This window comes from Caloenas nicobarica, chromosome Z, assembly GCF_036013445.1.
Source record: "Caloenas nicobarica isolate bCalNic1 chromosome Z, bCalNic1.hap1, whole genome shotgun sequence".
Lineage (NCBI taxonomy): Eukaryota > Metazoa > Chordata > Aves > Columbiformes > Columbidae > Caloenas > Caloenas nicobarica.
The window spans coordinates 66,219,244-66,241,880 of record NC_088284.1 but is presented as its reverse complement, the minus strand read 5'-3'; the positions used below and the strand labels follow the sequence as shown (position 1 = coordinate 66,241,880).

Genomic DNA, 22,637 nt, shown 5'->3' with positions numbered 1-22,637 from the left:
ATCCTCATGTGCCGGGTGTCCCCTACCGTTGTTATTCCCTAGGGGTTTTGTTTTTGCAGAAGGGGGGTGCCACTCTGCTCATCTGATAGCTTTAGAGTCACCTTCCACAGAGGGCACCGGACAATTCTTTCGGTCGTAATTAATTAACTCTTGCGCCACCTCTCCCCAAGTCCAAACTTCCCTTTCAGGGAATCTGCAATTGGGGGTCGCTTTTCCTTCTAATGCGGCAGCATTATTCCCTTTTGCTCTGGGACATCACTTGTATTTTCCCTCGCAGCTGAATGCCAAAAGTTTTCAGGGAGTCCCGGAGGCCCTGTATGAGAGGTATCACTTGCTGTGAGTCAACGGGTGTCATCATGGGGGATCCTTGTTTAAATTTGAGCTCCCGGTCGCACATCCCTTGCAGACATGCTGCCTTCTGTCCATTTTCCACTACCTGGTTGCCCGACCCCACAATGGCAAGGGGGTCCCCCCTTTAGAAAGGGTTGAGGCCTCCAGCCCAAGAGGCTGCTCTTTGAGTTAGGGACCAGGGCGCACAGTGGTCACCGGTGGTAGGGAACACTCCTGGCCCCCAGTAGCCCTCGGCTTCCTGTTCCCTTAATAATATCTGATCCTCCCCAGACAATGACACCCTCCAAAACTATTCCATCTCAGAATCTTTTGGTGAACGACTAAAATCCTTTTTCAGTTGGGCTAGTTCAGTTGCAGAGGATGGAAACTCCTTGGTAAGAATTTGAGGGGATTCATATTCACCATGCTCCTATTGGTACCTGGTCTTGACTAGGGCACAGAAACAGTGAGGAGGCATTTCTAACTTATCCCTCCTCCATTTGCAGCACCGCACATGCTTTGGCGGGGACAGGCGATTTGTCCTTGGCCATGCAAGTCTCTCATTGCCTGTCGCCGGTCAGGATCCCTGCAGAGCCAGCCCCCTGTAGCCAGGCAAAGTTCTCGTGGCCGGGCAGGCTCACGGGCTCCGCGGCTGTCACTGGCGGGCTCCTGGAGAGTGATGCCGTCGCTTGCGGTGGAGGTGGGAGCAAGCACCTTGGAGACGACTTAAAATGTGGACCCTGACACAGAGGCCATGCTTAGGACAGCCTGTGGCCCCATGCTGCCCGACCAGACGCCCAGTGCCCTCGGGGCACCTTGTGCCCCCACACAGGAACCTTCCCGGCCTACTGGGCGCCTCTGAAGCTCTCAGCAAACCCCTCCTTTCTCTCAACTGGCTGTGCTGGGTCGACCCCAGCAGAGCGATGCCCAGCCAGTCCCCATGCAATGGCTCCTTTGGAAAGACCAAAGGCCCAGGCTCTATTGTGCAGCATGACGTTTCGTGGCATGCAGTGCCCCTTTGGTCAGTTTGGGCTGGCCATCCCAGCTGTGTCCCCTCCCAGCCTCTCACCCAGCCTCGGCCTACTCGCTTGGGGACACAGAGAGAAACAGGAGAAGCCTCGGTGCTCTGCAAGCGCTGCTCAGCACCAGCTAGAACGCTGGGGTGTTTCCAGCACTGCCTGCTCACAAATGCCAAACACAGCACCACGCGGGCTGCAGGGTCTCTCCCTGACCCCCTTCCCCCACCCCCTGCAGCTCTGTCTGTGACGTCGCAGCCATGACGTCACGCCATGCAGGGCCAAGCCTCTCTGAGGTGGGGCACTGTGGGCCAGCAGCTGTGGGCCTGTGAGGAGCTCGCAGTGTGCTGGTGGCTGTGTGCCTGTGGCAGGCGTTCTGCCAGCTGTCTCCAGGAGGAGTTCTGAGCGGACAGGCGCAGAAGCTTGCCGGAGACTTTCCTTTCTGCCCAGGATGGGGAAGAGAAAGGCTCCTCAGGGAGCACAACGGGCTGCCCTGGCGAGGCGAGGAGGCAGGAGCAGCCCGGGCACCAGATGGCGAGGGTCCGCACGCCACAGGGCTGCGGAACATGAAGGCAAGTTCAGTGCTGCCTTTCACCCCATCTTTGCACCAAGCCTGCCTGGCTCGGCTGGGCCTGACAGCCCTGCAGAGCCAGCGTCCTGCTGCCCCAAAGGAGGCCTGGGGCCACCTCGGCTGTGTGACGGTGACAGAGCTGGCCATCACGTCTCCGTCTTTGTGGGACACTCTAGAAACTGTGCAGTAACCCCGGACTCGCGCCATCCTCCTTCCCCAGGCCCACCGTCAGTGCCCTGCCTGCGGGGCGACCCTGCCCGGCCCTCCACCCGCCCAGGGCCAGGGGGCGCCCAGCTGCCCCGCTCCATAGGGCATAACCACGGCCCTGGCCCTGGCCCTGGCCCTGGCCCTGGCCCAGGGAGCGAGGCCATGGCACCAGCGCCCACCTCCCTGCAGGGATCTGGCTTGTGCTGAACCAGTGTCCTCAAGAAGAGCCCTCAGAGTTTTCTCTGGTTTCTTTGCCCAGGCTTGGTCCTCAGTCTGGTAATGGCTGTGGTCTCCCTCCAGAGACGCCTCAGCCCGGGAGTCTCCACCGTGTGAGTACAATACTTGTCCGGTACGGACACACAGACGACGGGTGCCAGTGGGTCAAGGCCAGCAAGGGGAGGCTGGCAGTGCTCCCCACCAGGAGACCCTGGCTCCTCCCACATTGCTGCTCCTCAGCTGGTGAGGGAAAATCCCCCATGTGCAGGGCACTGCTCTTGAGCACTGCTAACACCGGGACTCCCTCTTTTTTTCAGGAAAGAGATCATCACCTTGAAAAAGAAGAGGCTCTGCACGATCCTCATCTTGATGATCCTAGGTGCTCTAGGTGAGCGTTCGCCCGCCGTCAGCGGACTCGCAGAGGCGCAGAGTGTGAGCTGCAGTGTGACAGAGAGGTGCTGGTGGGGCCCTTCCAGCCTCCCGTGTCTGCAGCTCAGGGAGCTCCCAAGATGCCCACTACATGCAGAGAAGGGAGGGAAAATGGGGTGCAGCTTTGAGACGCCAAGTGTGCCCTGAAACCAGGGAGAGGGTCCCCGCTTGCTTGGAACTGCAAGCTCGGCGCCCTTTCCCCTGTGTCCTCAGCCAGCCTCTTGCTACCCTGATGTGGGAGGAGACTGTGGGACTGCAGGGATCATTGGACAGCCTGAGGAAATAACTCTCTTGGTGATGTGAATTACAGCTGGTGTTTGCTGCGGGAGCTTGCTGCTGACGTTGAGGCTGTGGACACAGGATGCGCCGCAGGTCGGTGACTGTCGTTGTGGGACAGGCAAGCCCCACAGAGGAACCTTGCTAGATGGTGGGCGGGTAAATTGCCCAGTCCCTCCAGTTCTAGGCAGTGACCCAGAGGATCAGCAGCAGCTTGTGCCTGGCCTTCCTAGAGGCACCAGCTCTGGAAAGCTCCAGCAGCTCTGGGACTCATATGGAGAACCTTTCCCTTTCAGGTGCTGCTAGGGCAGCCTGCAGCTGACCTGCTTGACCTGCGGTAAGAGCCCTCTCCTCTCCTGACGCATTTGCATGGGAAGCATTTGCAGGCCTGCGAAAAAAATGAAGGGGGCTTGAGCACCTTTGTCTCTGCTCCTCATGAGCTTGGATGCTCTGGGAAGAGCTGAGCCACTTTCTGACAAGATCTGCTTTCCCGATGACTGCAGGAACACGCTGTCTGCGTGGGGGGAACAATCCCAAGAGGTGAAACAGCTGAGAGATGAGCTGGTGCGCCTGGCTGCAGAGATCGGCACTATGATGGAGGTAATCGTGTGCTTTGGGAAAGAGGGCTGGGTCCAGTAGTGCCCTGCACAAGGGCCTTCCTGGGCCACTTGATGGGCTTTTTCTGCACAGCCCACACATCCAGCCCTTGCCAGGGGCTGCTGCTTGAGCTTCTCCACTATAAAGCTCTTTCTCCTGCCCAGCTCTGATGGGGTCGCTTCCCCTGTTCCTTTCTCTCCTTCCCAGGAAGTTCAGCAAATGAGAGACACAATGTCTGCAACCACGCAGTTGTCTGACTGGTCTCTGAGAAGTGCAGGTACAGACGAACGGACAGGGGTAGGGCTATCATCGCACTGGGCTCATCGTGCTTAGCGCTCCATAAAGCAGGCTGTGCTGCAGACTCTGCTCTCTGGGGCAGAGGGAGGTGGCACAAAACCGCAGGGCCCAAGAGCACGACTGCGGCTGAGTGGCTCCTTGGGCTCGCACCAGCCCTGCCGTCAGAGCCCTCACTGGAGCACTGGCCGTGCCCTAGACAGCGTTTCTCCCTCTCCCCATCCGCTGAGCCTTCCTGGGGAACGAAAATCAGTGGCTGGGTCATCCTTTGCTGTGCACACAGCGGGGCCTTGCCTTGGGTCTGCTGCCCTTCCCATTGGAGCTCACAGCCTTCCAGCACCCGCAGCCCTTCTCTGTGTGTGGCTGGGAGACAAATGCTGTCGTCACCAAGCATGGGGATCCCCTTCGGTTTGCTGCATCCCCGGCGAGGGTGTGAGGCTTTGTGCAGGGCTGGCAGGCAGCCTTAGAAATAGCCTGCAGCCCCCAGGTCCTCCAAGCCTGAGGCTGCTCCATTCTCCCCTTAGGGGCTGCCATTGACCTGCAGAGATCGTCCAGCAGCTGTACAGGCTTCAGCAGTGTGTTTTGGTTCCTGTGTGCTCCACCACAGCTGGATACCTTTGTGCAGGTAGAGTAGCAGAAACGGTCAGTACTGCTTCTCTTGCCCCTAATCAAGTTGGGGACAAGCCCTGGCGCATCTCCCCTCAGGCCGGTGGTGTTCCACAAGACCACGGCACTGGTCTGATGCCTGACACACGAGGTGTCACATGGGACTTGGCTTGCAAAAACAGGGCAGTTGTCCTCAAAGGGGGGCTCAGCCGAGCTGAGCTGAGCTGAGCTGAGCTGAGCCGAGCTGAGCTGAGCTGAGCTGAGCTTCCTGCCCATCATCCCTGGTCACTAGTGGCTGAAGGAGCTTTTGCTTTGGCATCCCATTTCTCTGCCACAACTCTAATTGTCCCTCTCCTGATGGCACAGAGTGGGGGGAGGCTGCAGAGCTGTGGGTCAAAGAGAGGGGTTTCTCTGAAACGCTGACTCCAGTGCAGGCCATCCCCGTTTGCCACTGGCTGGCTTTTTTCCTCTGTCCCACACCGGGAAGAGAGCCGGGCACTTCTGCACACTTCCCAGCGCACCACTCATTTCGAGCACAAACCCAGCCCACAGGCGCAGTGCCGTCTGTGCTTCTGGCTGCACAGGAGCCCAGCGGGGCCCATCGTGGCCTCGCGTTCATGGCTCTTGGCCTCTGCTTTCAGCCGGATACGTCCCCGGGATACTGCTGGCCTTTCCGAGGGTCTCAGAGCGAGGTGCTAATCCGGTTGCCCATGCTAATACAGCCGACGACCGTCACCATACAACACACCTCAAAGGCAGCCTCTCCGCTGGGCACCGTCAGCAGTGCCCCCCGAGATTTCACTGTCTCTGTAAGTCTCTGCCGGGCACTGGGGGCTGGGACTGGGCTGGAGCTGAAGGGGCTGAGCGGGGATCACGGGCCCAGATCTGGCACGAACCTTTCCTCATGGACGCCTTCAGCCTGACCTGCTCCTCTTGCACTATCTCCAAGGGACTGGCTGAGGAAGGCAAGGAAGAAACTCTGCTGGGGACCTTCACCTACAATGTGCAGAAAGAACCGACCCAGACCTTCACTCTGCAGGTGCAGTGAGTGTGTGTGGGCAAGAGGCCAGGGCCCAAACGCTGGTTTACCAGCAAGTCTCTTGCAGAAGGAGTGGGGATGGTCCTTGCCGGGGCAGGGCCTCGACACTGGCCAAGAGAAACATTAATGTGCTTGCGGGGGAGAGTGTCATCCAGCAGGGCAGCAAATGCAGAACAAGGGCCCCCTTGCCCCCAGAGCTGCGCGGGTCCCCAGGGGTACCTGGCTGCACCCGATGGGCAGGTGGTGGCAGGAAGGACACCCAGCACCTCGTCCCGGCTCAGGACTTTCCCCACACTCCGTTTCCCGCAGCCAGCGAGCCTCTGCTTTCCACAGCCGCCCTGCATGATCCCTGCGGCGGGTGTTTGGTCTGCAGGGGCACGGGGTCCTTTGCCACCTGGGTGGGAGAAGGGAAGGAGGGAGAAGCTGCCGCCTCAGCCACGATGGGAGCTGGTCCTGGAGCAGGGCAGGGGCCGGCAGAGAAGATGCGCGCAACCCTGCTCTCCCTCTTTACACCCCAGGAGTGACGCTGCATTTTGCCGTGCTTTTCTTGCAGAATGGGAAGCCCAGAGCCTTCCAGCTTTTGAAGCTCGGCATACGGAGCAACTGGGGAAAACGAGGATACACCTGCATTTATCGAGTGCAGGTGCATGGGGAGATTGTGGAAACAAATGCCGTCCGCCACACACATGTGGAGACCTTACCTCAATAGTTATTAAAGAGTTAAATGGAGAAACAGGCCAGAGGGATGTGGCTGTTAGTCTGCTGCAGAGCAATGTCATATCAGAGGCCCTCTCCAAGCTGCCAAGCTCTGCCTTTTGCAGGCTGAGGCCTTCCTCAGGCTTTCCACTTGCTCTCCACTTCAGGGATGTTTCCTAACTAAGCAAAAGGAGACGACGCTCCTCTAGCCTTTCCTTGACAAATTCCTGCAGCCTGAGGGGCACCCCCCCATCTCATCCCAAGAAGGAGTCCTCGGAGAGCCTGGCAGCATTTGAGGGTCATGATCCCCAAAGCACTGGCCCATTTCATTCAGATGGCACCTTGGCCCTGGCGACAGGGTCTGGTAGGGGTCCACACGGGGTGCAGCCGTGTCTGGGACCCCTGAGGAGTGTCTGGGGTGTGTAAGGAGGTCTGAGCGGCCCAACTGCTGCAGAGAGGGGACGCTGGCCCAGCTCCCTGTGCCCATGTGCGCTCCCAGGCACAACCCTCCGCTTCTGCCTTCTGCGTGTCTCTAAGAGAGACACCGTTCCCCCTGCCTGAAATGCCAAAGCACAGTCAGGTCCCAGCTCAACACTGAACACACAAACATCCGTCTTTTTCAAGGGGAGATTTGCCCAGTTCAGCCCTGCATCTTCAACAGCAAGTACGCAAGGCTATGGACCTACACACGTTCGTCTCAGACTCATGCAAAACTTCAAAAGCTAAAGCCAACAGTTGCACTGCCAGCCCTGCTACTCTGCTAAGTACGGGAGGCCTGGAAAGCAGTGTGATCTTCTTCTCACTTCAGCGGGTGCAGCTTTGTGGAGAAAGCTTTGGCACCTCTGCTCTCCTTCCACATTGCTTTCCTCATTTGCCTTTCCATTTAATATGGCAATAGGCATATTCGGGTGGACAATTGCATGGTCCTCAAGCTAATTCATATCCTTATTCGCATCCGAAAAATATTAAGAAGGTTATAGCTACCACTATTATACAAGATATTATACACCGGAATTAAATCACTGTTAGAAGGCTGACTGTGCAAAGCACATTACTGTAAAAAGTCTATGTACAGCTAAGCATGAAGTTTCAGAAAACATGGTGTCTACACAACGATCGGGGCCTGCAAATAGAACCCATCACCACGCCAAAGAGAGGTATGGGTTTTAAAATACCCCTGTCCATTTTGTAGACCTTTTATTATCAGGAGGTTGCGTTGGCCACACTGGGGAGGGGCCGGGATTACGCAAGGGTGTAGCTTTTATCCGCCCATTTTCTTTTGCCCTCCTAAGGTACACCTTGGATTGTGTTTTTTTCCACCCCGGCAGTATTTTGGCCCAGCCTTCCACCAGGCTTTCCAGGTTGGGAGTGGGTAACGCGTCAATCACCTCCCGAGGGATCACCTTTAAAACACCCTTCTTCCAGAGGGCATAACATTTCTCCCTTGGGGCCCGGGGATCCTCATGTGCCGGGTGTCCCCTACCATTGTTATTCCCTAGGGGTTTTGTTTTTGCAGAAGGGGGGTGCCACTCTGCTCATCTGATAGCTTTAGAGTCACCTTCAACAGAGGGCACCGGACAATTCTTTCGGTCGTAATTAATTAACTCTTGCGCCACCTCTCCCCAAGTCCAAACTTTCCTTTCAGGGAATCTGCAATTGGGGGTCGCTTTTCCTTCTAATGCGGCAGCATTATTCCCTTTTGCTCTGGGACATCACTTGTATTTTCCCTCGCAGCTGAATGCCAAAAGTTTTCAGGGAGTCCGGGAGGCCCTGTATGAGATGTATCACTTGCTGTGAGTCAACGAGTGTCATCATGGGGGATCCTTGTTTAAATTTGAGCTCCCGGTCGCACATCCCTTGCAGACATGCTGCCTTCTGTCCATTTTCCACTACCTGGTTGCCCGACCCCACAATGGCAAGGGAGTCCCCCCTTTAGAAAGGGTTGAGGCCTCCAGCCCAAGAGGCTGCTCTTTGAGTTAGGGACCAGGGCGCACAGTGGTCACCGGTGGTAGGGAACACTCCTGGCCCCCAGTAGCCCTCGGCTTCCTGTTCCCTTAATAATATCTGATCCTCCCCAGACAATGACACCCTCCAAAACTATTCCATCTCAGAATCTTTTGGTGAACGACTAAAATCCTTTTTCAGTTGGGCTAGTTCAGTTGCAGAGGATGGAAACTCCTTGGTAATAATTTGAGGGGATTCGTATTCACCATGCTCCTATTGGTACCTGGTCTTGACTAGGGCACAGAAACAGTGAGGAGGCATTTCTAGCTTATCCCTCCTCCATTTGCAGCAGCGCACATGCTTTGGCGGGGACAGGCGATTTGTCCTTGGCCATGCAAGTCTCTCATTGCCTGTCGCCGGTCAGGATCCCTGCAGAGCCAACCCCCTGTAGCCAGGCAAAGTTCTCGTGGCCGGGCAGGCTCACGGGCTCCGCGGCTGTCACTGGCGGGCTCCTGGAGAGTGATGCCGTCGCTTGCGGTGGAGGTGGGAGCAAGCACCTTGGAGACGACTTAAAATGTGGACCCTGACACAGAGGCCATGCTTAGGACAGCCTGTGGCCCCATGCTGCCCGACCAGACGCCCAGTGCCCTCGGGGCACCTTGTGCCCCCACACAGGAACCTTCCCGGCCTACTGGGCGCCTCTGAAGCTCTCAGCAAACCCCTCCTTTCTCTCAACTGGCTGTGCTGGGTCGACCCCAGCAGAGCGATGCCCAGCCAGTCCCCATGCAATGGCTCCTTTGGAAAGACCAAAGGCCCAGGCTCTATTGTGCAGCATGACGTTTCGTGGCATGCAGTGCCCCTTTGGTCAGTTTGGGCTGGCCATCCCAGCTGTGTCCCCTCCCAGCCTCTCACCCAGCCTCGGCCTACTCGCTTGGGGACACAGAGAGAAACAGGAGAAGCCTCGGTGCTCTGCAAGCGCTGCTCAGCACCAGCTAGAACGCTGGGGTGTTTCCAGCACTGCCTGCTCACAAATGCCAAACACAGCACCACGCGGGCTGCGGGGTCTCTCCCTGACCCCCTTCCCCCACCCCCTGCAGCTCTGTCTGTGACGTCGCAGCCATGACGTCACGCCATGCAGGGCCAAGCCTCTCTGAGGTGGGGCACTGTGGGCCAGCAGCTGTGGGCCTGTGAGGAGCTCGCAGTGTGCTGGTGGCTGTGTGCCTGTGGCAGGCGCTCTGCCAGCTGTCTCCAGGAGGAGTTCTGAGCGGACAGGCGCAGAAGCTTGCCGGAGACTTTCCTTTCTGCCCAGGATGGGGAAGAGAAAGGCTCCTCAGGGAGCACAACGGGCTGCCCTGGCGAGGCGAGGAGGCAGGAGCAGCCCGGGCACCAGATGGCGAGGGTCCGCACGCCACAGGGCTGCGGAACATGAAGGCAAGTTCAGTGCTGCCTTTCACCCCATCTTTGCACCAAGCCTGCCTGGCTCGGCTGGGCCTGACAGCCCTGCAGAGCCAGCGTCCTGCTGCCCCAAAGGAGGCCTGGGGCCACCTCGGCTGTGTGACGGTGACAGAGCTGGCCATCACGTCTCCGTCTTTGTGGGACACTCTAGAAACTGTGCAGTAACCCCGGACTCGCGCCATCCTCCTTCCCCAGGCCCACCGTCAGTGCCCTGCCTGCGGGGCGACCCTGCCCGGCCCTCCACCCGCCCAGGGCCAGGGGGCGCCCAGCTGCCCCGCTCCATAGGGCATAACCACGGCCCTGGCCCTGGCCCTGGCCCTGGCCCTGCCCCAGGGAGCGAGGCCATGGCACCAGCGCCCACCTCCCTGCAGGGATCTGGCTTGTGCTGAACCAGTGTCCTCAAGAAGAGCCCTCAGAGTTTTCTCTGGTTTCTTTGCCCAGGCTTGGTCCTCAGTCTGGTAATGGCTGTGGTCTCCCTCCAGAGACGCCTCAGCCCGGGAGTCTCCACCGTGTGAGTACAATACTTGTCCGGTACGGACACACAGACGACGGGTGCCAGTGGGTCAAGGCCAGCAAGGGGAGGCTGGCAGTGCTCCCCACCAGGAGACCCTGGCTCCTCCCACATTGCTGCTCCTCAGCTGGTGAGGGAAAATCCCCCATGTGCAGGGCACTGCTCTTGAGCACTGCTAACACCGGGACTCCCTCTTTTTTTCAGGAAAGAGATCATCACCTTGAAAAAGAAGAGGCTCTGCACGATCCTCATCTTGATGATCCTAGGTGCTCTAGGTGAGCGTTCGCCCGCCGTCAGCGGACTCGCAGAGGCGCAGAGTGTGAGCTGCAGTGTGACAGAGAGGTGCTGGTGGGGCCCTTCCAGCCTCCCGTGTCTGCAGCTCAGGGAGCTCCCAAGATGCCCACTACATGCAGAGAAGGGAGGGAAAATGGGGTGCAGCTTTGAGACGCCAAGTGTGCCCTGAAACCAGGGAGAGGGTCCCCGCTTGCTTGGAACTGCAAGCTCGGCGCCCTTTCCCCTGTGTCCTCAGCCAGCCTCTTGCTACCCTGATGTGGGAGGAGACTGTGGGACTGCAGAGATCATTGGACAGCCTGAGGAAATAACTCTCTTGGTGATGTGAATTACAGCTGGTGTTTGCTGCGGGAGCTTGCTGCTGATGTTGAGGCTGTGGACACAGGATGCGCCGCAGGTCGGTGACTGTCGTTGTGGGACAGGCAAGCCCCACAGAGGAACCTTGCTAGATGGTGGGCGGGTAAATTGCCCAGTCCCTCCAGTTCTAGGCAGTGACCCAGAGGATCAGCAGCAGCTTGTGCCTGGCCTTCCTAGAGCCACCAGCTCTGGAAAGCTCCAGCAGCTCTGGGACTCATATGGAGAACCTTTCCCTTTCAGGTGCTGCTAGGGCAGCCTGCAGCTGACCTGCTTGACCTGCGGTAAGAGCCCTCTCCTTTCCTGACGGGCAGGACATTTAGTGGGGTAACGGCAGATGAGCCCGTGCTATTTGCACTCACTTGTACGGCGCTCAGGGCTCATGCCTTTCGCTCCTGCCTGGGCCTTTTGCTAAACCGGGAGGGCAAGGGAAGCATTTGCAGGCCTGCGAAAAAAATGAAGGGGGCTTGAGCACCTTTGTCTCTGCTCCTCATGAGCTTGGATGCTCTGGGAAGAGCTGAGCCACTTTCTGACGAGATCTGCTTTCCCGATGACTGCAGGAACACGCTGTCTGCGTGGGGGGAACAATCCCAAGAAGTGAAACAGCTGAGAGATGAGCTGGTGCGCCTGGCTGCAGAGATCGGCACTATGATGGAGGTAATCGTGCGCTTTGGGAAAGAGGGCTGGGTCCAGTAGTGCCCTGCACAAGGGCCTTCCTGGGCCACTTGATGGGCTTTTTCTGCACAGCCCACACATCCAGCCCTTGCCAGGGGCTGCTGCTTGAGCTTCTCCACTAGAAAGCTCTTTCTCCTGCCCAGCTCTGATGGGGTCTCTTCCCCTGTTCCTTTCTCTCCTTCCCAGGAAGTTCAGCAAATGAGAGACACAATGTCTGCAACCACGCAGTTGTCTGACTGGTCTCTGAGAAGTGCAGGTACAGACGAACGGACAGGGGTAGGGCTGTCATTGCACTGGGCTCATCGTGCTTAGCGCTCCATAAAGCAGGCTGCGCTGCAGACTCTGCTCTCTGGAGCAGAGGGAGGTGGCACAAAACCGCAGGGCCCAAGAGCACGACTGCGGCTGAGTGGCTCCCTGGGCTCGCACCAGCCCTGCCGTCAGAGCCCTCACTGGAGCACCGGCCGTGCCCTAGACAGCGTTTCTCCCGCTCCCCATCCGCTGAGCCTTCCTGGGGAACGAAAATCAGTGGCCGGGTCATCCTTTGCTGTGCACACAGCGGGGCCTCGCCTTGGGTCTGCTGCCCTTCCCATTGGAGCTCACAGCCTCCCAGCACCCGCAGCCCTTCTCTGTGTGTGGCTGGGAGACAAATGCTGTCGTCACCAAGCATGGGGATCCCCTTCTGTTTGCTGCATCCCCGGCGAGGGTGTGAGGCTTTGTGCAGGGCTGGCAGGCAGCCTTAGAAATAGCCTGCAGCCCCCAGGTCCTCCAAGCCTGAGGCTGCTCCATTCTCCCCTTAGGGGCTGCCATTGACCTGCAGAGATCATCCAGCAGCTGTACAGGCTTCAGCAGTGTGTTTTGGTTCCTGTGTGCTCCACCACAGCTGGATACCTTTGTGCAGGTAGAGTAGCAGAAACGGTCAGTACTGCTTCTCTTGCCCCTAATCAAGTTGGGGACAAGCCCTGGCGCATCTCCCCTCAGGCCGGTGGTGTTCCACAAGACCACGGCACTGGTCTGATGCCTGACACATGAGGTGTCACATGGGACTTGGCTTGCAAAAACAGGGCAGTTGTCCTCAAAGGGGGGCTCAGCCGAGCTGAGCTGAGCTGAGCTGAGCCGAGCCGAGCTGAGCTGAGCTGAGCTGAGCTTCCTGCCCATCATCCCTGGTCACTAGTGGCTGAAGGAGCTTTTGCTTTGGCATCCCATTTCTCTGCCACAACTCTAATTGTCCCTCTCCTGATGGCACAGAGTGGGGGGAGGCTGCAGAGCTGTGGGTCAAAGAGAGGGGTTTCTCTGAAACGCTGACTCCAGTGCAGGCCATCCCCGTTTGCCACTGGCTGGCTTTTTTCCTCTGTCCCACACCGGGAAGAGAGCCGGGCACTTCTGCACACTTCCCAGCGCACCACTCATTTCGAGCACAAACCCAGCCCACAGGCGCAGTGCCGTCTGTGCTTCTGGCTGCACAGGAGCCCAGCGGGGCCCATCGTGGCCTCGCGTTCATGGCTCTTGGCCTCTGCTTTCAGCCGGATACGTCCCCGGGATACTGCTGGCCTTTCCGAGGGTCTCAGAGCGAGGTGCTAATCCGGTTGCCCATGCTAATACAGCCGACGACCGTCACCATACAACACACCTCAAAGGCAGCCTCTCCGCTGGGCACCGTCAGCAGTGCCCCCCGAGATTTCACTGTCTCTGTAAGTCTCTGCCGGGCACTGGGGGCTGGGACTGGGCTGGAGCTGAAGGGGCTGAGCGGGGATCACGGGCCCAGATCTGGCACGAACCTTTCCTCATGGACGCCTTCAGCCTGACCTGCTCCTCTTGCACTATCTCCAAGGGACTGGCTGAGGAAGGCAAGGAAGAAACTCTGCTGGGGACCTTCACCTACAACGTGCAGAAAGAACCGACCCAGACCTTCACTCTGCAGGTGCAGTGAGTGTGTGTGGGCAAGAGGCCAGGGCCCAAACGCTGGTTTACCAGCAAGTCTCTTGCAGAAGGAGTGGGGATGGTCCTTGCCGGGGCAGGGCCTCGACACTGGCCAAGAGAAACATTAATGTGCTTGCGGGGGAGAGTGTCATCCAGCAGGGCAGCAAATGCAGAACAAGGGCCCCCTTGCCCCCAGAGCTGCGCGGGTCCCCAGGGGTACCTGGCTGCACCCGATGGGCAGGTGGTGGCAGGAAGGACACCCAGCACCTCGTCCCGGCTCAGGACTTTCCCCACACTCCGTTTCCCGCAGCCAGCGAGCCTCTGCTTTCCACAGCCGCCCTGCATGATCCCTGCGGCGGGTGTTTGGTCTGCAGGGGCACGGGGTCCTTTGCCACCTGGGTGGGAGAAGGGAAGGAGGGAGAAGCTGCCGCCTCAGCCACGATGGGAGCTGGTCCTGGAGCAGGGCAGGGGCCGGCAGAGAAGATGCGCGCAACCCTGCTCTCCCTCTTTACACCCCAGGAGTGACGCTGCGTTTTGCCGTGCTTTTCTTGCAGAATGGGAAGCCCAGAGCCTTCCAGCTTTTGAAGCTCGGCATACGGAGCAACTGGGGAAAACGAGGATACACCTGCATTTATCGAGTGCAGGTGCATGGGGAGATTGTGGAAACAAATGCCGTCCGCCACACACATGTGGAGACCTTACCTCAATAGTTATTAAAGAGTTAAATGGAGAAACAGGCCAGAGGGATGTGGCTGTTAGTCTGCTGCAGAGCAATGTCATATCAGAGGCCCTCTCCAAGCTGCCAAGCTCTGCCTTTTGCAGGCTGAGGCCTTCCTCAGGCTTTCCACTTGCTCTCCACTTCAGGGATGTTTCCTAACTAAGCAAAAGGAGACGACGCTCCTCTAGCCTTTCCTTGACAAATTCCTGCAGCCTGAGGGGCACCCCCCCATCTCATCCCAAGAAGGAGTCATCGGAGAGCCTGGCAGCATTTGAGGGTCATGATCCCCAAAGCACTGGCCCATTTCATTCAGATGGCACCTTGGCCCTGGGGACAGGGTCTGGTAGGGGTCCACACAGGGTGCAGCCGTGTCTGGGACCCCTGAGGAGTGTCTGGGGTGTGTAAGGAGGTCTGAGCGGCCCAACTGCTGCAGAGAGGGGACGCTGGCCCAGCTCCCTGTGCCCATGTGCGCTCCCAGGCACAACCCTCCGCTTCTGCCTTCTGCGTGTCTCTAAGAGAGACACCGTTCCCCCTGCCTGAAATGCCAAAACACAGTCAGGTCCCAGCTCAACACTGAACACACAAACATCCGTCTTTTTCAAGGGGAGATTTGCCCAGTTCAGCCCTGCAACTTCAACAGCAAGTACGCAAGGCTATGGACCTACACACGTTCGTCTCAGACTCATGTAAACTTCAAAAGCTAAAGCCAACAGTTGCACTGCCAGCCCTGCTACTCTGCTAAGTACGGGAGGCCTGGAAAGCAGTGTGATCTTCTTCTCACTTCAGCGGGTGCAGCTTTGTGGAGAAAGCTTTGGCACCTCTGCTCTCCTTCCACATTGCTTTCCTCATTTGCCTTTCAATTTAGTATGGCAATAGGCATATTCGGGTGGACAATTGCATGGTCCTCAAGCTAATTCATATCCTTATTCGCATCCGAAAAATATTAAGAAGGTTATAGCTACCACTATTATACAAGATATTATACACCGGAATTAAATCACTGTTAGAAGGCTGACTGTGCAAAGCACATTACTGTAAAAAGTCTATGTACAGCTAAGCATGAAGTTTCAGAAAACATGGTGTCTACACAACGATCGGGGCCTGCAAATAGAACCCATCACCACGCCAAAGAGAGGTATGGGTTTTAAAATACCCCTGTCCATTTTGTAGACCTTTTATTATCAGGAGGTTGCGTTGGCCACACTGGGGAGGGGCCGGGATTACGCAAGGGTGTAGCTTTTATCCGCCCATTTTCTTTTGCCCTCCTAAGGTACACCTTGGATTGTGTTTTTTTCCACCCCGGCAGTATTTTGGCCCAGCCTTCCACCAGGCTTTCCAGGTTGGGAGTGGGTAACGCGTCAATCACCTCCCGAGGGATCACCTTTAAAACACCCTTCTTCCAGAGGGCATAACATTTCTCCCTTGGGGCCCGGGGATCCTCATGTGCCGGGTGTCCCCTACCGTTGTTATTCCCTAAGGGTTTTGTTTTTGCAGAAGGGGGGTGCCACTCTGCTCATCTGATAGCTTTAGAGTCACCTTCCACAGAGGGCACCGGACAATTCTTTCGGTCGTAATTAATTAACTCTTGCGCCACCTCTCCCCAAGTCCAAACTTCCCTTTCAGGGAATCTGCAATTGGGGGTCGCTTTTCCTTCTAATGCGGCAGCATTATTCCCTTTTGCTCTGGGACATCACTTGTATTTTCCCTCGCAGCTGAATGCCAAAAGTTTTCAGGGAGTCCGGGAGGCCCTGTATGAGAGGTATCACTTGCTGTGAGTCAACGGGTGTCATCATGGGGGATCCTTGTTTAAATTTGAGCTCCCGGTCGCACATCCCTTGCAGACATGCTGCCTTCTGTCCATTTTCCACTACCTGGTTGCCCGACCCCACAATGGCAAGGGGGTCCCCCCTTTAGAAAGGGTTGAGGCCTCCAGCCCAAGAGGCTGCTCTTTGAGTTAGGGACCAGGGCGCACAGTGGTCACCGGTGGTAGGGAACACTCCTGGCCCCCAGTAGCCCTCGGCTTCCTGTTCCCTTAATAATATCTGATCCTCCCCAGACAACGACACCCTCCAAAACTATTCCATCTCAGAATCTTTTGGTGAACGACTAAAATCCTTTTTCAGTTGGGCTAGTTCAGTTGCAGAGGATGGAAACTCCTTGGTAATAATTTGAGGGGATTCGTATTCACCATGCTCCTATTGGTACCTGGTCTTGACTAGGGCACAGAAACAGTGAGGAGGCATTTCTAGCTTATCCCTCCTCCATTTGCAGCAGCGCACATGCTTTGGCGGGGACAGGCGATTTGTCCTTGGCCATGCAAGTCTCTCATTGCCTGTCGCCGGTCAGGATCCCTGCAGAGCCAGCCCCCTGTAGCCAGGCAAAGTTCTCGTGGCCGGGCAGGCTCACGGGCTCCGCGGCTGTCACTGGCGGGCTCCTGGAGAGTGATGCCGTCGCTTGCGGTGGAGGTGGGAGCAAGCACCTTGGAGACGACTTAAAATGTGGACCCTGACACAGAGGCCATGCTTAGGACAGCCTGTGGCCCCATGCTGCCCGACCAGACGCCCAGTGCCCTCGGGGCACCTTGTGCCCCCACACAGGAACCTTCCCGGCCTACTGGGCGCCTCTGAAGCTCTCAGCAAACCCCTCCTTTCTCTCAACTGGCTGTGCTGGGTCGACCCCAGCAGAGCGATGCCCAGCCAGTCCCCATGCAATGGCTCCTTTGGAAAGACCAAAGGCCCAGGCTCTATTGTGCAGCATGACGTTTCGTGGCATGCAGTGCCCCTTTGGTCAGTTTGGGCTGGCCATCCCAGCTGTGTCCCCTCCCAGCCTCTCACCCAGCCTCGGCCTACTCGCTTGGGGACACAGAGAGAAACAGGAGAAGCCTCGGTGCTCTGCAAGCGCTGCTCAGCACCAGCTAGAACGCTGGGGTGTTTCCAGCACTGCCTGCTCACAAATGCCAAACACAGCACCACGCGGGCTGCGGGGTCTCTCCCTGACCCCCTTCCCCCACCCCCTGCAGCTCTGTCTGTGACGTCGCAGCCATGACGTCACGCCATGCAGGGCCAAGCCTCTCTGAGGTGGGGCACTGTGGGCCAGCAGCTGTGGGCCTGTGAGGAGCTCGCAGTGTGCTGGTGGCTGTGTGCCTGTGGCAGGCGTTCTGCCAGCTGTCTCCAGGAGGAGTTCTGAGCGGACAGGCGCAGAAGCTTGCCGGAGACTTTCCTTTCTGCCCAGGATGGGGAAGAGAAAGGCTCCTCAGGGAGCACAACGGGCTGCCCTGGCGAGGCGAGGAGGCAGGAGCAGCCCGGGCACCAGATGGCGAGGGTCCGCACGCCACAGGGCTGCGGAACATGAAGGCAAGTTCAGTGCTGCCTTTCACCCCATCTTTGCACCAAGCCTGCCTGGCTCGGCCGGGCCTGACAGCCCTGCAGAGCCAGCGTCCTGCTGCCCCAAAGGAGGCCTGGGGCCACCTCGGCTGTGTGACGGTGACAGAGCTGGCCATCACGTCTCCGTCTTTGTGGGACACTCTAGAAACTGTGCAGTAACCCCGGACTCGCGCCATCCTCCTTCCCCAGGCCCACCGTCAGTGCCCTGCCTGCGGGGCGACCCTGCCCGGCCCTCCACCCGCCCAGGGCCAGGGGGCGCCCAGCTGCCCCGCTCCATAGGGCATAACCACGGCCCTGGCCCTGGCCCTGGCCCTGGCCCTGCCCCAGGGAGCGAGGCCATGGCACCAGCGCCCACCTCCCTGCAGGGATCTGGCTTGTGCTGAACCAGTGTCCTCAAGAAGAGCCCTCAGAGTTTTCTCTGGTTTCTTTGCCCAGGCTTGGTCCTCAGTCTGGTGATGGCTGTGGTCTCCCTCCAGAGACGCCTCAGCCCGGGAGTCTCCACCGTGTGAGTACAATACTTGTCCGGTACGGACACACAGGCGACGGGTGCCAGTGGGTCAAGGCCAGCAAGGGGAGGCTGGCAGTGCTCCCCACCAGGAGACCCTGGCTCCTCCCACATTGCTGCTCCTCAGCTGGTGAGGGAAAATCCCCCATGTGCAGGGCACTGCTCTTGAGCACTGCTAACACCGGGACTCCCTCTTTTTTTCAGGAAAGAGATCATCACCTTGAAAAAGAAGAGGCTCTGCACGATCCTCATCTTGATGATCCTAGGTGCTCTAGGTGAGCGTTCGCCCGCCGTCAGCGGACTCGCAGAGGCGCAGAGTGTGAGCTGCAGTGTGACAGAGAGGTGCTGGTGGGGCCCTTCCAGCCTCCCGTGTCTGCAGCTCAGGGAGCTCCCAAGATGCCCACTACATGCAGAGAAGGGAGGGAAAATGGGGTGCAGCTTTGAGACGCCAAGTGTGCCCTGAAACCAGGGAGAGGGTCCCCGCTTGCTTGGAACTGCAAGCTCGGCGCCCTTTCCCCCGTGTCCTCAGCCAGCCTCTTGCTACCCTGATGTGGGAGGAGACTGTGGGACTGCAGGGATCATTGGACAGCCTGAGGAAATAACTCTCTTGGTGATGTGAATTACAGCTGGTGTTTGCTGCGGGAGCTTGCTGCTGACGTTGAGGCTGTGGACACAGGATGCGCCGCAGGTCAGTGACTGTCGTTGTGGGACAGGCAAGCCCCACAGAGGAACCTTGCTAGATGGTGGGCGGGTAAATTGCCCAGTCCCTCCAGTTCTAGGCAGTGACCCAGAGGATCAGCAGCAGCTTGTGCCTGGCCTTCCTAGAGCCACCAGCTCTGGAAAGCTCCAGCAGCTCTGGGACTCATATGGAGAACCTTTCCCTTTCAGGTGCTGCTAGGGCAGCCTGCAGCTGACCTGCTTGACCTGCGGTAAGAGCCCTCTCCTCTCCTGACGCATTTGCATGGGAAGCATTTGCAGGCCTGCGAAAAAAATGAAGGGGGCTTGAGCACCTTTGTCTCTGCTCCTCATGAGCTTGGATGCTCTGGGAAGAGCTGAGCCACTTTCTGACAAGATCTGCTTTCCCGATGACTGCAGGAACACGCTGTCTGCGTGGGGGGAACAATCCCAAGAGGTGAAACAGCTGAGAGATGAGCTGGTGCGCCTGGCTGCAGAGATCGGCACTATGATGGAGGTAATCGTGTGCTTTGGGAAAGAGGGCTGGGTCCAGTAGTGCCCTGCACAAGGGCCTTCCTGGGCCACTTGATGGGCTTTTTCTGCACAGCCCACACATCCAGCCCTTGCCAGGGGCTGCTGCTTGAGCTTCTCCACTATAAAGCTCTTTCTCCTGCCCAGCTCTGATGGGGTCGCTTCCCCTGTTCCTTTCTCTCCTTCCCAGGAAGTTCAGCAAATGAGAGACACAATGTCTGCAACCACGCAGTTGTCTGACTGGTCTCTGAGAAGTGCAGGTACAGACGAACGGACAGGGGTAGGGCTATCATCGCACTGGGCTCATCGTGCTTAGCGCTCCATAAAGCAGGCTATGCTGCAGACTCTGCTCTCTGGGGCAGAGGGAGGTGGCACAAAACCGCAGGGCCCAAGAGCACGACTGCGGCTGAGTGGCTCCTTGGGCTCGCACCAGCCCTGCCGTCAGAGCCCTCACTGGAGCACTGGCCGTGCCCTAGACAGCGTTTCTCCCTCTCCCCATCCGCTGAGCCTTCCTGGGGAACGAAAATCAGTGGCTGGGTCATCCTTTGCTGTGCACACAGCGGGGCCTTGCCTTGGGTCTGCTGCCCTTCCCATTGGAGCTCACAGCCTTCCAGCACCCGCAGCCCTTCTCTGTGTGTGGCTGGGAGACAAATGCTGTCGTCACCAAGCATGGGGATCCCCTTCTGTTTGCTGCATCCCCGGCGAGGGTGTGAGGCTTTGTGCAGGGCTGGCAGGCAGCCTTAGAAATAGCCTGCAGCCCCCAGGTCCTCCAAGCCTGAGGCTGCTCCATTCTCCCCTTAGGGGCTGCCATTGACCTGCAGAGATCGTCCAGCAGCTGTACAGGCTTCAGCAGTGTGTTTTGGTTCCTGTGTGCTCCACCACAGCTGGATACCTTTGTGCAGGTAGAGTAGCAGAAACGGTCAGTACTGCTTCTCTTGCCCCTAATCAAGTTGGGGACAAGCCCTGGCGCATCTCCCCTCAGGCCGGTGGTGTTCCACAAGACCACGGCACTGGTCTGATGCCTGACACACGAGGTGTCACATGGGACTTGGCTTGCAAAAACAGGGCAGTTGTCCTCAAAGGGGGGCTCAGCCGAGCTGAGCTGAGCTGAGCTGAGCCGAGCCGAGCTGAGCTGAGCTGAGCTGAGCTTCCTGCCCATCATCCCTGGTCACTAGTGGCTGAAGGAGCTTTTGCTTTGGCATCCCATTTCTCTGCCACAACTCTAATTGTCCCTCTCCTGATGGCACAGAGTGGGGGGAGGCTGCAGAGCTGTGGGTCAAAGAGAGGGGTTTCTCTGAAACGCTGACTCCAGTGCAGGCCATCCCCGTTTGCCACTGGCTGGCTTTTTTCCTCTGTCCCACACCGGGAAGAGAGCCGGGCACTTCTGCACACTTCCCAGCGCACCACTCATTTCGAGCACAAACCCAGCCCACAGGCGCAGTGCCGTCTGTGCTTCTGGCTGCACAGGAGCCCAGCGGGGCCCATCGTGGCCTCGCGTTCATGGCTCTTGGCCTCTGCTTTCAGCCGGATACGTCCCCGGGATACTGCTGGCCTTTCCGAGGGTCTCAGAGCGAGGTGCTAATCCGGTTGCCCATGCTAATACAGCCGACGACCGTCACCATACAACACACCTCAAAGGCAGCCTCTCCGCTGGGCACCGTCAGCAGTGCCCCCCGAGATTTCACTGTCTCTGTAAGTCTCTGCCGGGCACTGGGGGCTGGGACTGGGCTGGAGCTGAAGGGGCTGAGCGGGGATCACGGGCCCAGATCTGGCACGAACCTTTCCTCATGGACGCCTTCAGCCTGACCTGCTCCTCTTGCACTATCTCCAAGGGACTGGCTGAGGAAGGCAAGGAAGAAACTCTGCTGGGGACCTTCACCTACAACGTGCAGAAAGAACCGACCCAGACCTTCACTCTGCAGGTGCAGTGAGTGTGTGTGGGCAAGAGGCCAGGGCCCAAACGCTGGTTTACCAGCAAGTCTCTTGCAGAAGGAGTGGGGATGGTCCTTGCCGGGGCAGGGCCTCGACACTGGCCAAGAGAAACATTAATGTGCTTGCGGGGGAGAGTGTCATCCAGCAGGGCAGCAAATGCAGAACAAGGGCCCCCTTGCCCCCAGAGCTGCGCGGGTCCCCAGGGGTACCTGGCTGCACCCGATGGGCAGGTGGTGGCAGGAAGGACACCCAGCACCTCGTCCCGGCTCAGGACTTTCCCCACACTCCGTTTCCCGCAGCCAGCGAGCCTCTGCTTTCCACAGCCGCCCTGCATGATCCCTGCGGCGGGTGTTTGGTCTGCAGGGGCACGGGGTCCTTTGCCACCTGGGTGGGAGAAGGGAAGGAGGGAGAAGCTGCCGCCTCAGCCACGATGGGAGCTGGTCCTGGAGCAGGGCAGGGGCCGGCAGAGAAGATGCGCGCAACCCTGCTCTCCCTCTTTACACCCCAGGAGTGACGCTGCGTTTTGCCGTGCTTTTCTTGCAGAATGGGAAGCCCAGAGCCTTCCAGCTTTTGAAGCTCGGCATACGGAGCAACTGGGGAAAACGAGGATACACCTGCATTTATCGAGTGCAGGTGCATGGGGAGATTGTGGAAACAAATGCCGTCCGCCACACACATGTGGAGACCTTACCTCAATAGTTATTAAAGAGTTAAATGGAGAAACAGGCCAGAGGGATGTGGCTGTTAGTCTGCTGCAGAGCAATGTCATATCAGAGGCCCTCTCCAAGCTGCCAAGCTCTGCCTTTTGCAGGCTGAGGCCTTCCTCAGGCTTTCCACTTGCTCTCCACTTCAGGGATGTTTCCTAACTAAGCAAAAGGAGACGACGCTCCTCTAGCCTTTCCTTGACAAATTCCTGCAGCCTGAGGGGCACCCCCCCATCTCATCCCAAGAAGGAGTCCTCGGAGAGCCTGGCAGCATTTGAGGGTCATGATCCCCAAAGCACTGGCCCATTTCATTCAGATGGCACCTTGGCCCTGGCGACAGGGTCTGGTAGGGGTCCACACGGGGTGCAGCCGTGTCTGGGACCCCTGAGGAGTGTCTGGGGTGTGTAAGGAGGTCTGAGCGGCCCAACTGCTGCAGAGAGGGGACGCTGGCCCAGCTCCCTGTGCCCATGTGCGCTCCCAGGCACAACCCTCCGCTTCTGCCTTCTGCGTGTCTCTAAGAGAGACACCGTTCCCCCTGCCTGAAATGCCAAAGCACAGTCAGGTCCCAGCTCAACACTGAACACACAAACATCCGTCTTTTTCAAGGGGAGATTTGCCCAGTTCAGCCCTGCATCTTCAACAGCAAGTACGCAAGGCTATGGACCTACACACATTCGTCTCAGACTCATGTAAACTTCAAAAGCTAAAGCCAACAGTTGCACTGCCAGCCCTGCTACTCTGCTAAGTACGGGAGGCCTGGAAAGC

General features: G+C 58.2%; 3 protein-coding genes across 3 annotated transcripts; all 3 read left to right on the top strand.

Annotated features, from left to right (window-relative positions):
* Positions 1 to 1,912: 1,912 nt before the first annotated feature.
* On the top strand, positions 1,913 to 6,314 carry LOC136002103 (sperm-associated antigen 4 protein-like). The gene is made up of 10 exons (XM_065656934.1): positions 1,913 to 2,103; positions 2,658 to 2,770; positions 3,080 to 3,141; positions 3,342 to 3,382; positions 3,549 to 3,645; positions 3,850 to 3,919; positions 4,461 to 4,561; positions 5,184 to 5,351; positions 5,492 to 5,581; positions 6,135 to 6,314. Exons 1-10 carry the CDS (start codon positions 1,913 to 1,915, stop codon positions 6,288 to 6,290), a joined length of 1,089 nt encoding a protein of 362 aa, XP_065513006.1. The 3' UTR covers positions 6,291 to 6,314.
* A 1,061-nt stretch (positions 6,315 to 7,375) lies between these two features.
* On the top strand, positions 7,376 to 14,158 carry LOC136002102 (sperm-associated antigen 4 protein-like). Its single transcript, XM_065656933.1, has 13 exons — positions 7,376 to 7,434; positions 7,570 to 7,649; positions 9,531 to 9,652; positions 10,159 to 10,187; positions 10,392 to 10,504; positions 10,814 to 10,875; positions 11,076 to 11,116; positions 11,393 to 11,489; positions 11,694 to 11,763; positions 12,305 to 12,405; positions 13,028 to 13,195; positions 13,336 to 13,425; positions 13,979 to 14,158. The coding sequence occupies exons 1-13, from the start codon at positions 7,376 to 7,378 to the stop codon at positions 14,132 to 14,134; spliced, it is 1,188 nt and encodes a 395-aa protein (XP_065513005.1). The 3' UTR covers positions 14,135 to 14,158.
* Positions 14,159 to 17,973: 3,815 nt separating this feature from the next.
* Positions 17,974 to 21,891, top strand: LOC136002230 (sperm-associated antigen 4 protein-like). Its single transcript, XM_065657101.1, has 10 exons — positions 17,974 to 18,030; positions 18,235 to 18,305; positions 18,657 to 18,718; positions 18,919 to 18,959; positions 19,126 to 19,222; positions 19,427 to 19,496; positions 20,038 to 20,138; positions 20,761 to 20,928; positions 21,069 to 21,158; positions 21,712 to 21,891. The coding sequence occupies exons 1-10, from the start codon at positions 17,981 to 17,983 to the stop codon at positions 21,865 to 21,867; spliced, it is 906 nt and encodes a 301-aa protein (XP_065513173.1). The 5' UTR covers positions 17,974 to 17,980; the 3' UTR covers positions 21,868 to 21,891.
* The last annotated feature ends 746 nt before the right edge of the window (positions 21,892 to 22,637 follow it).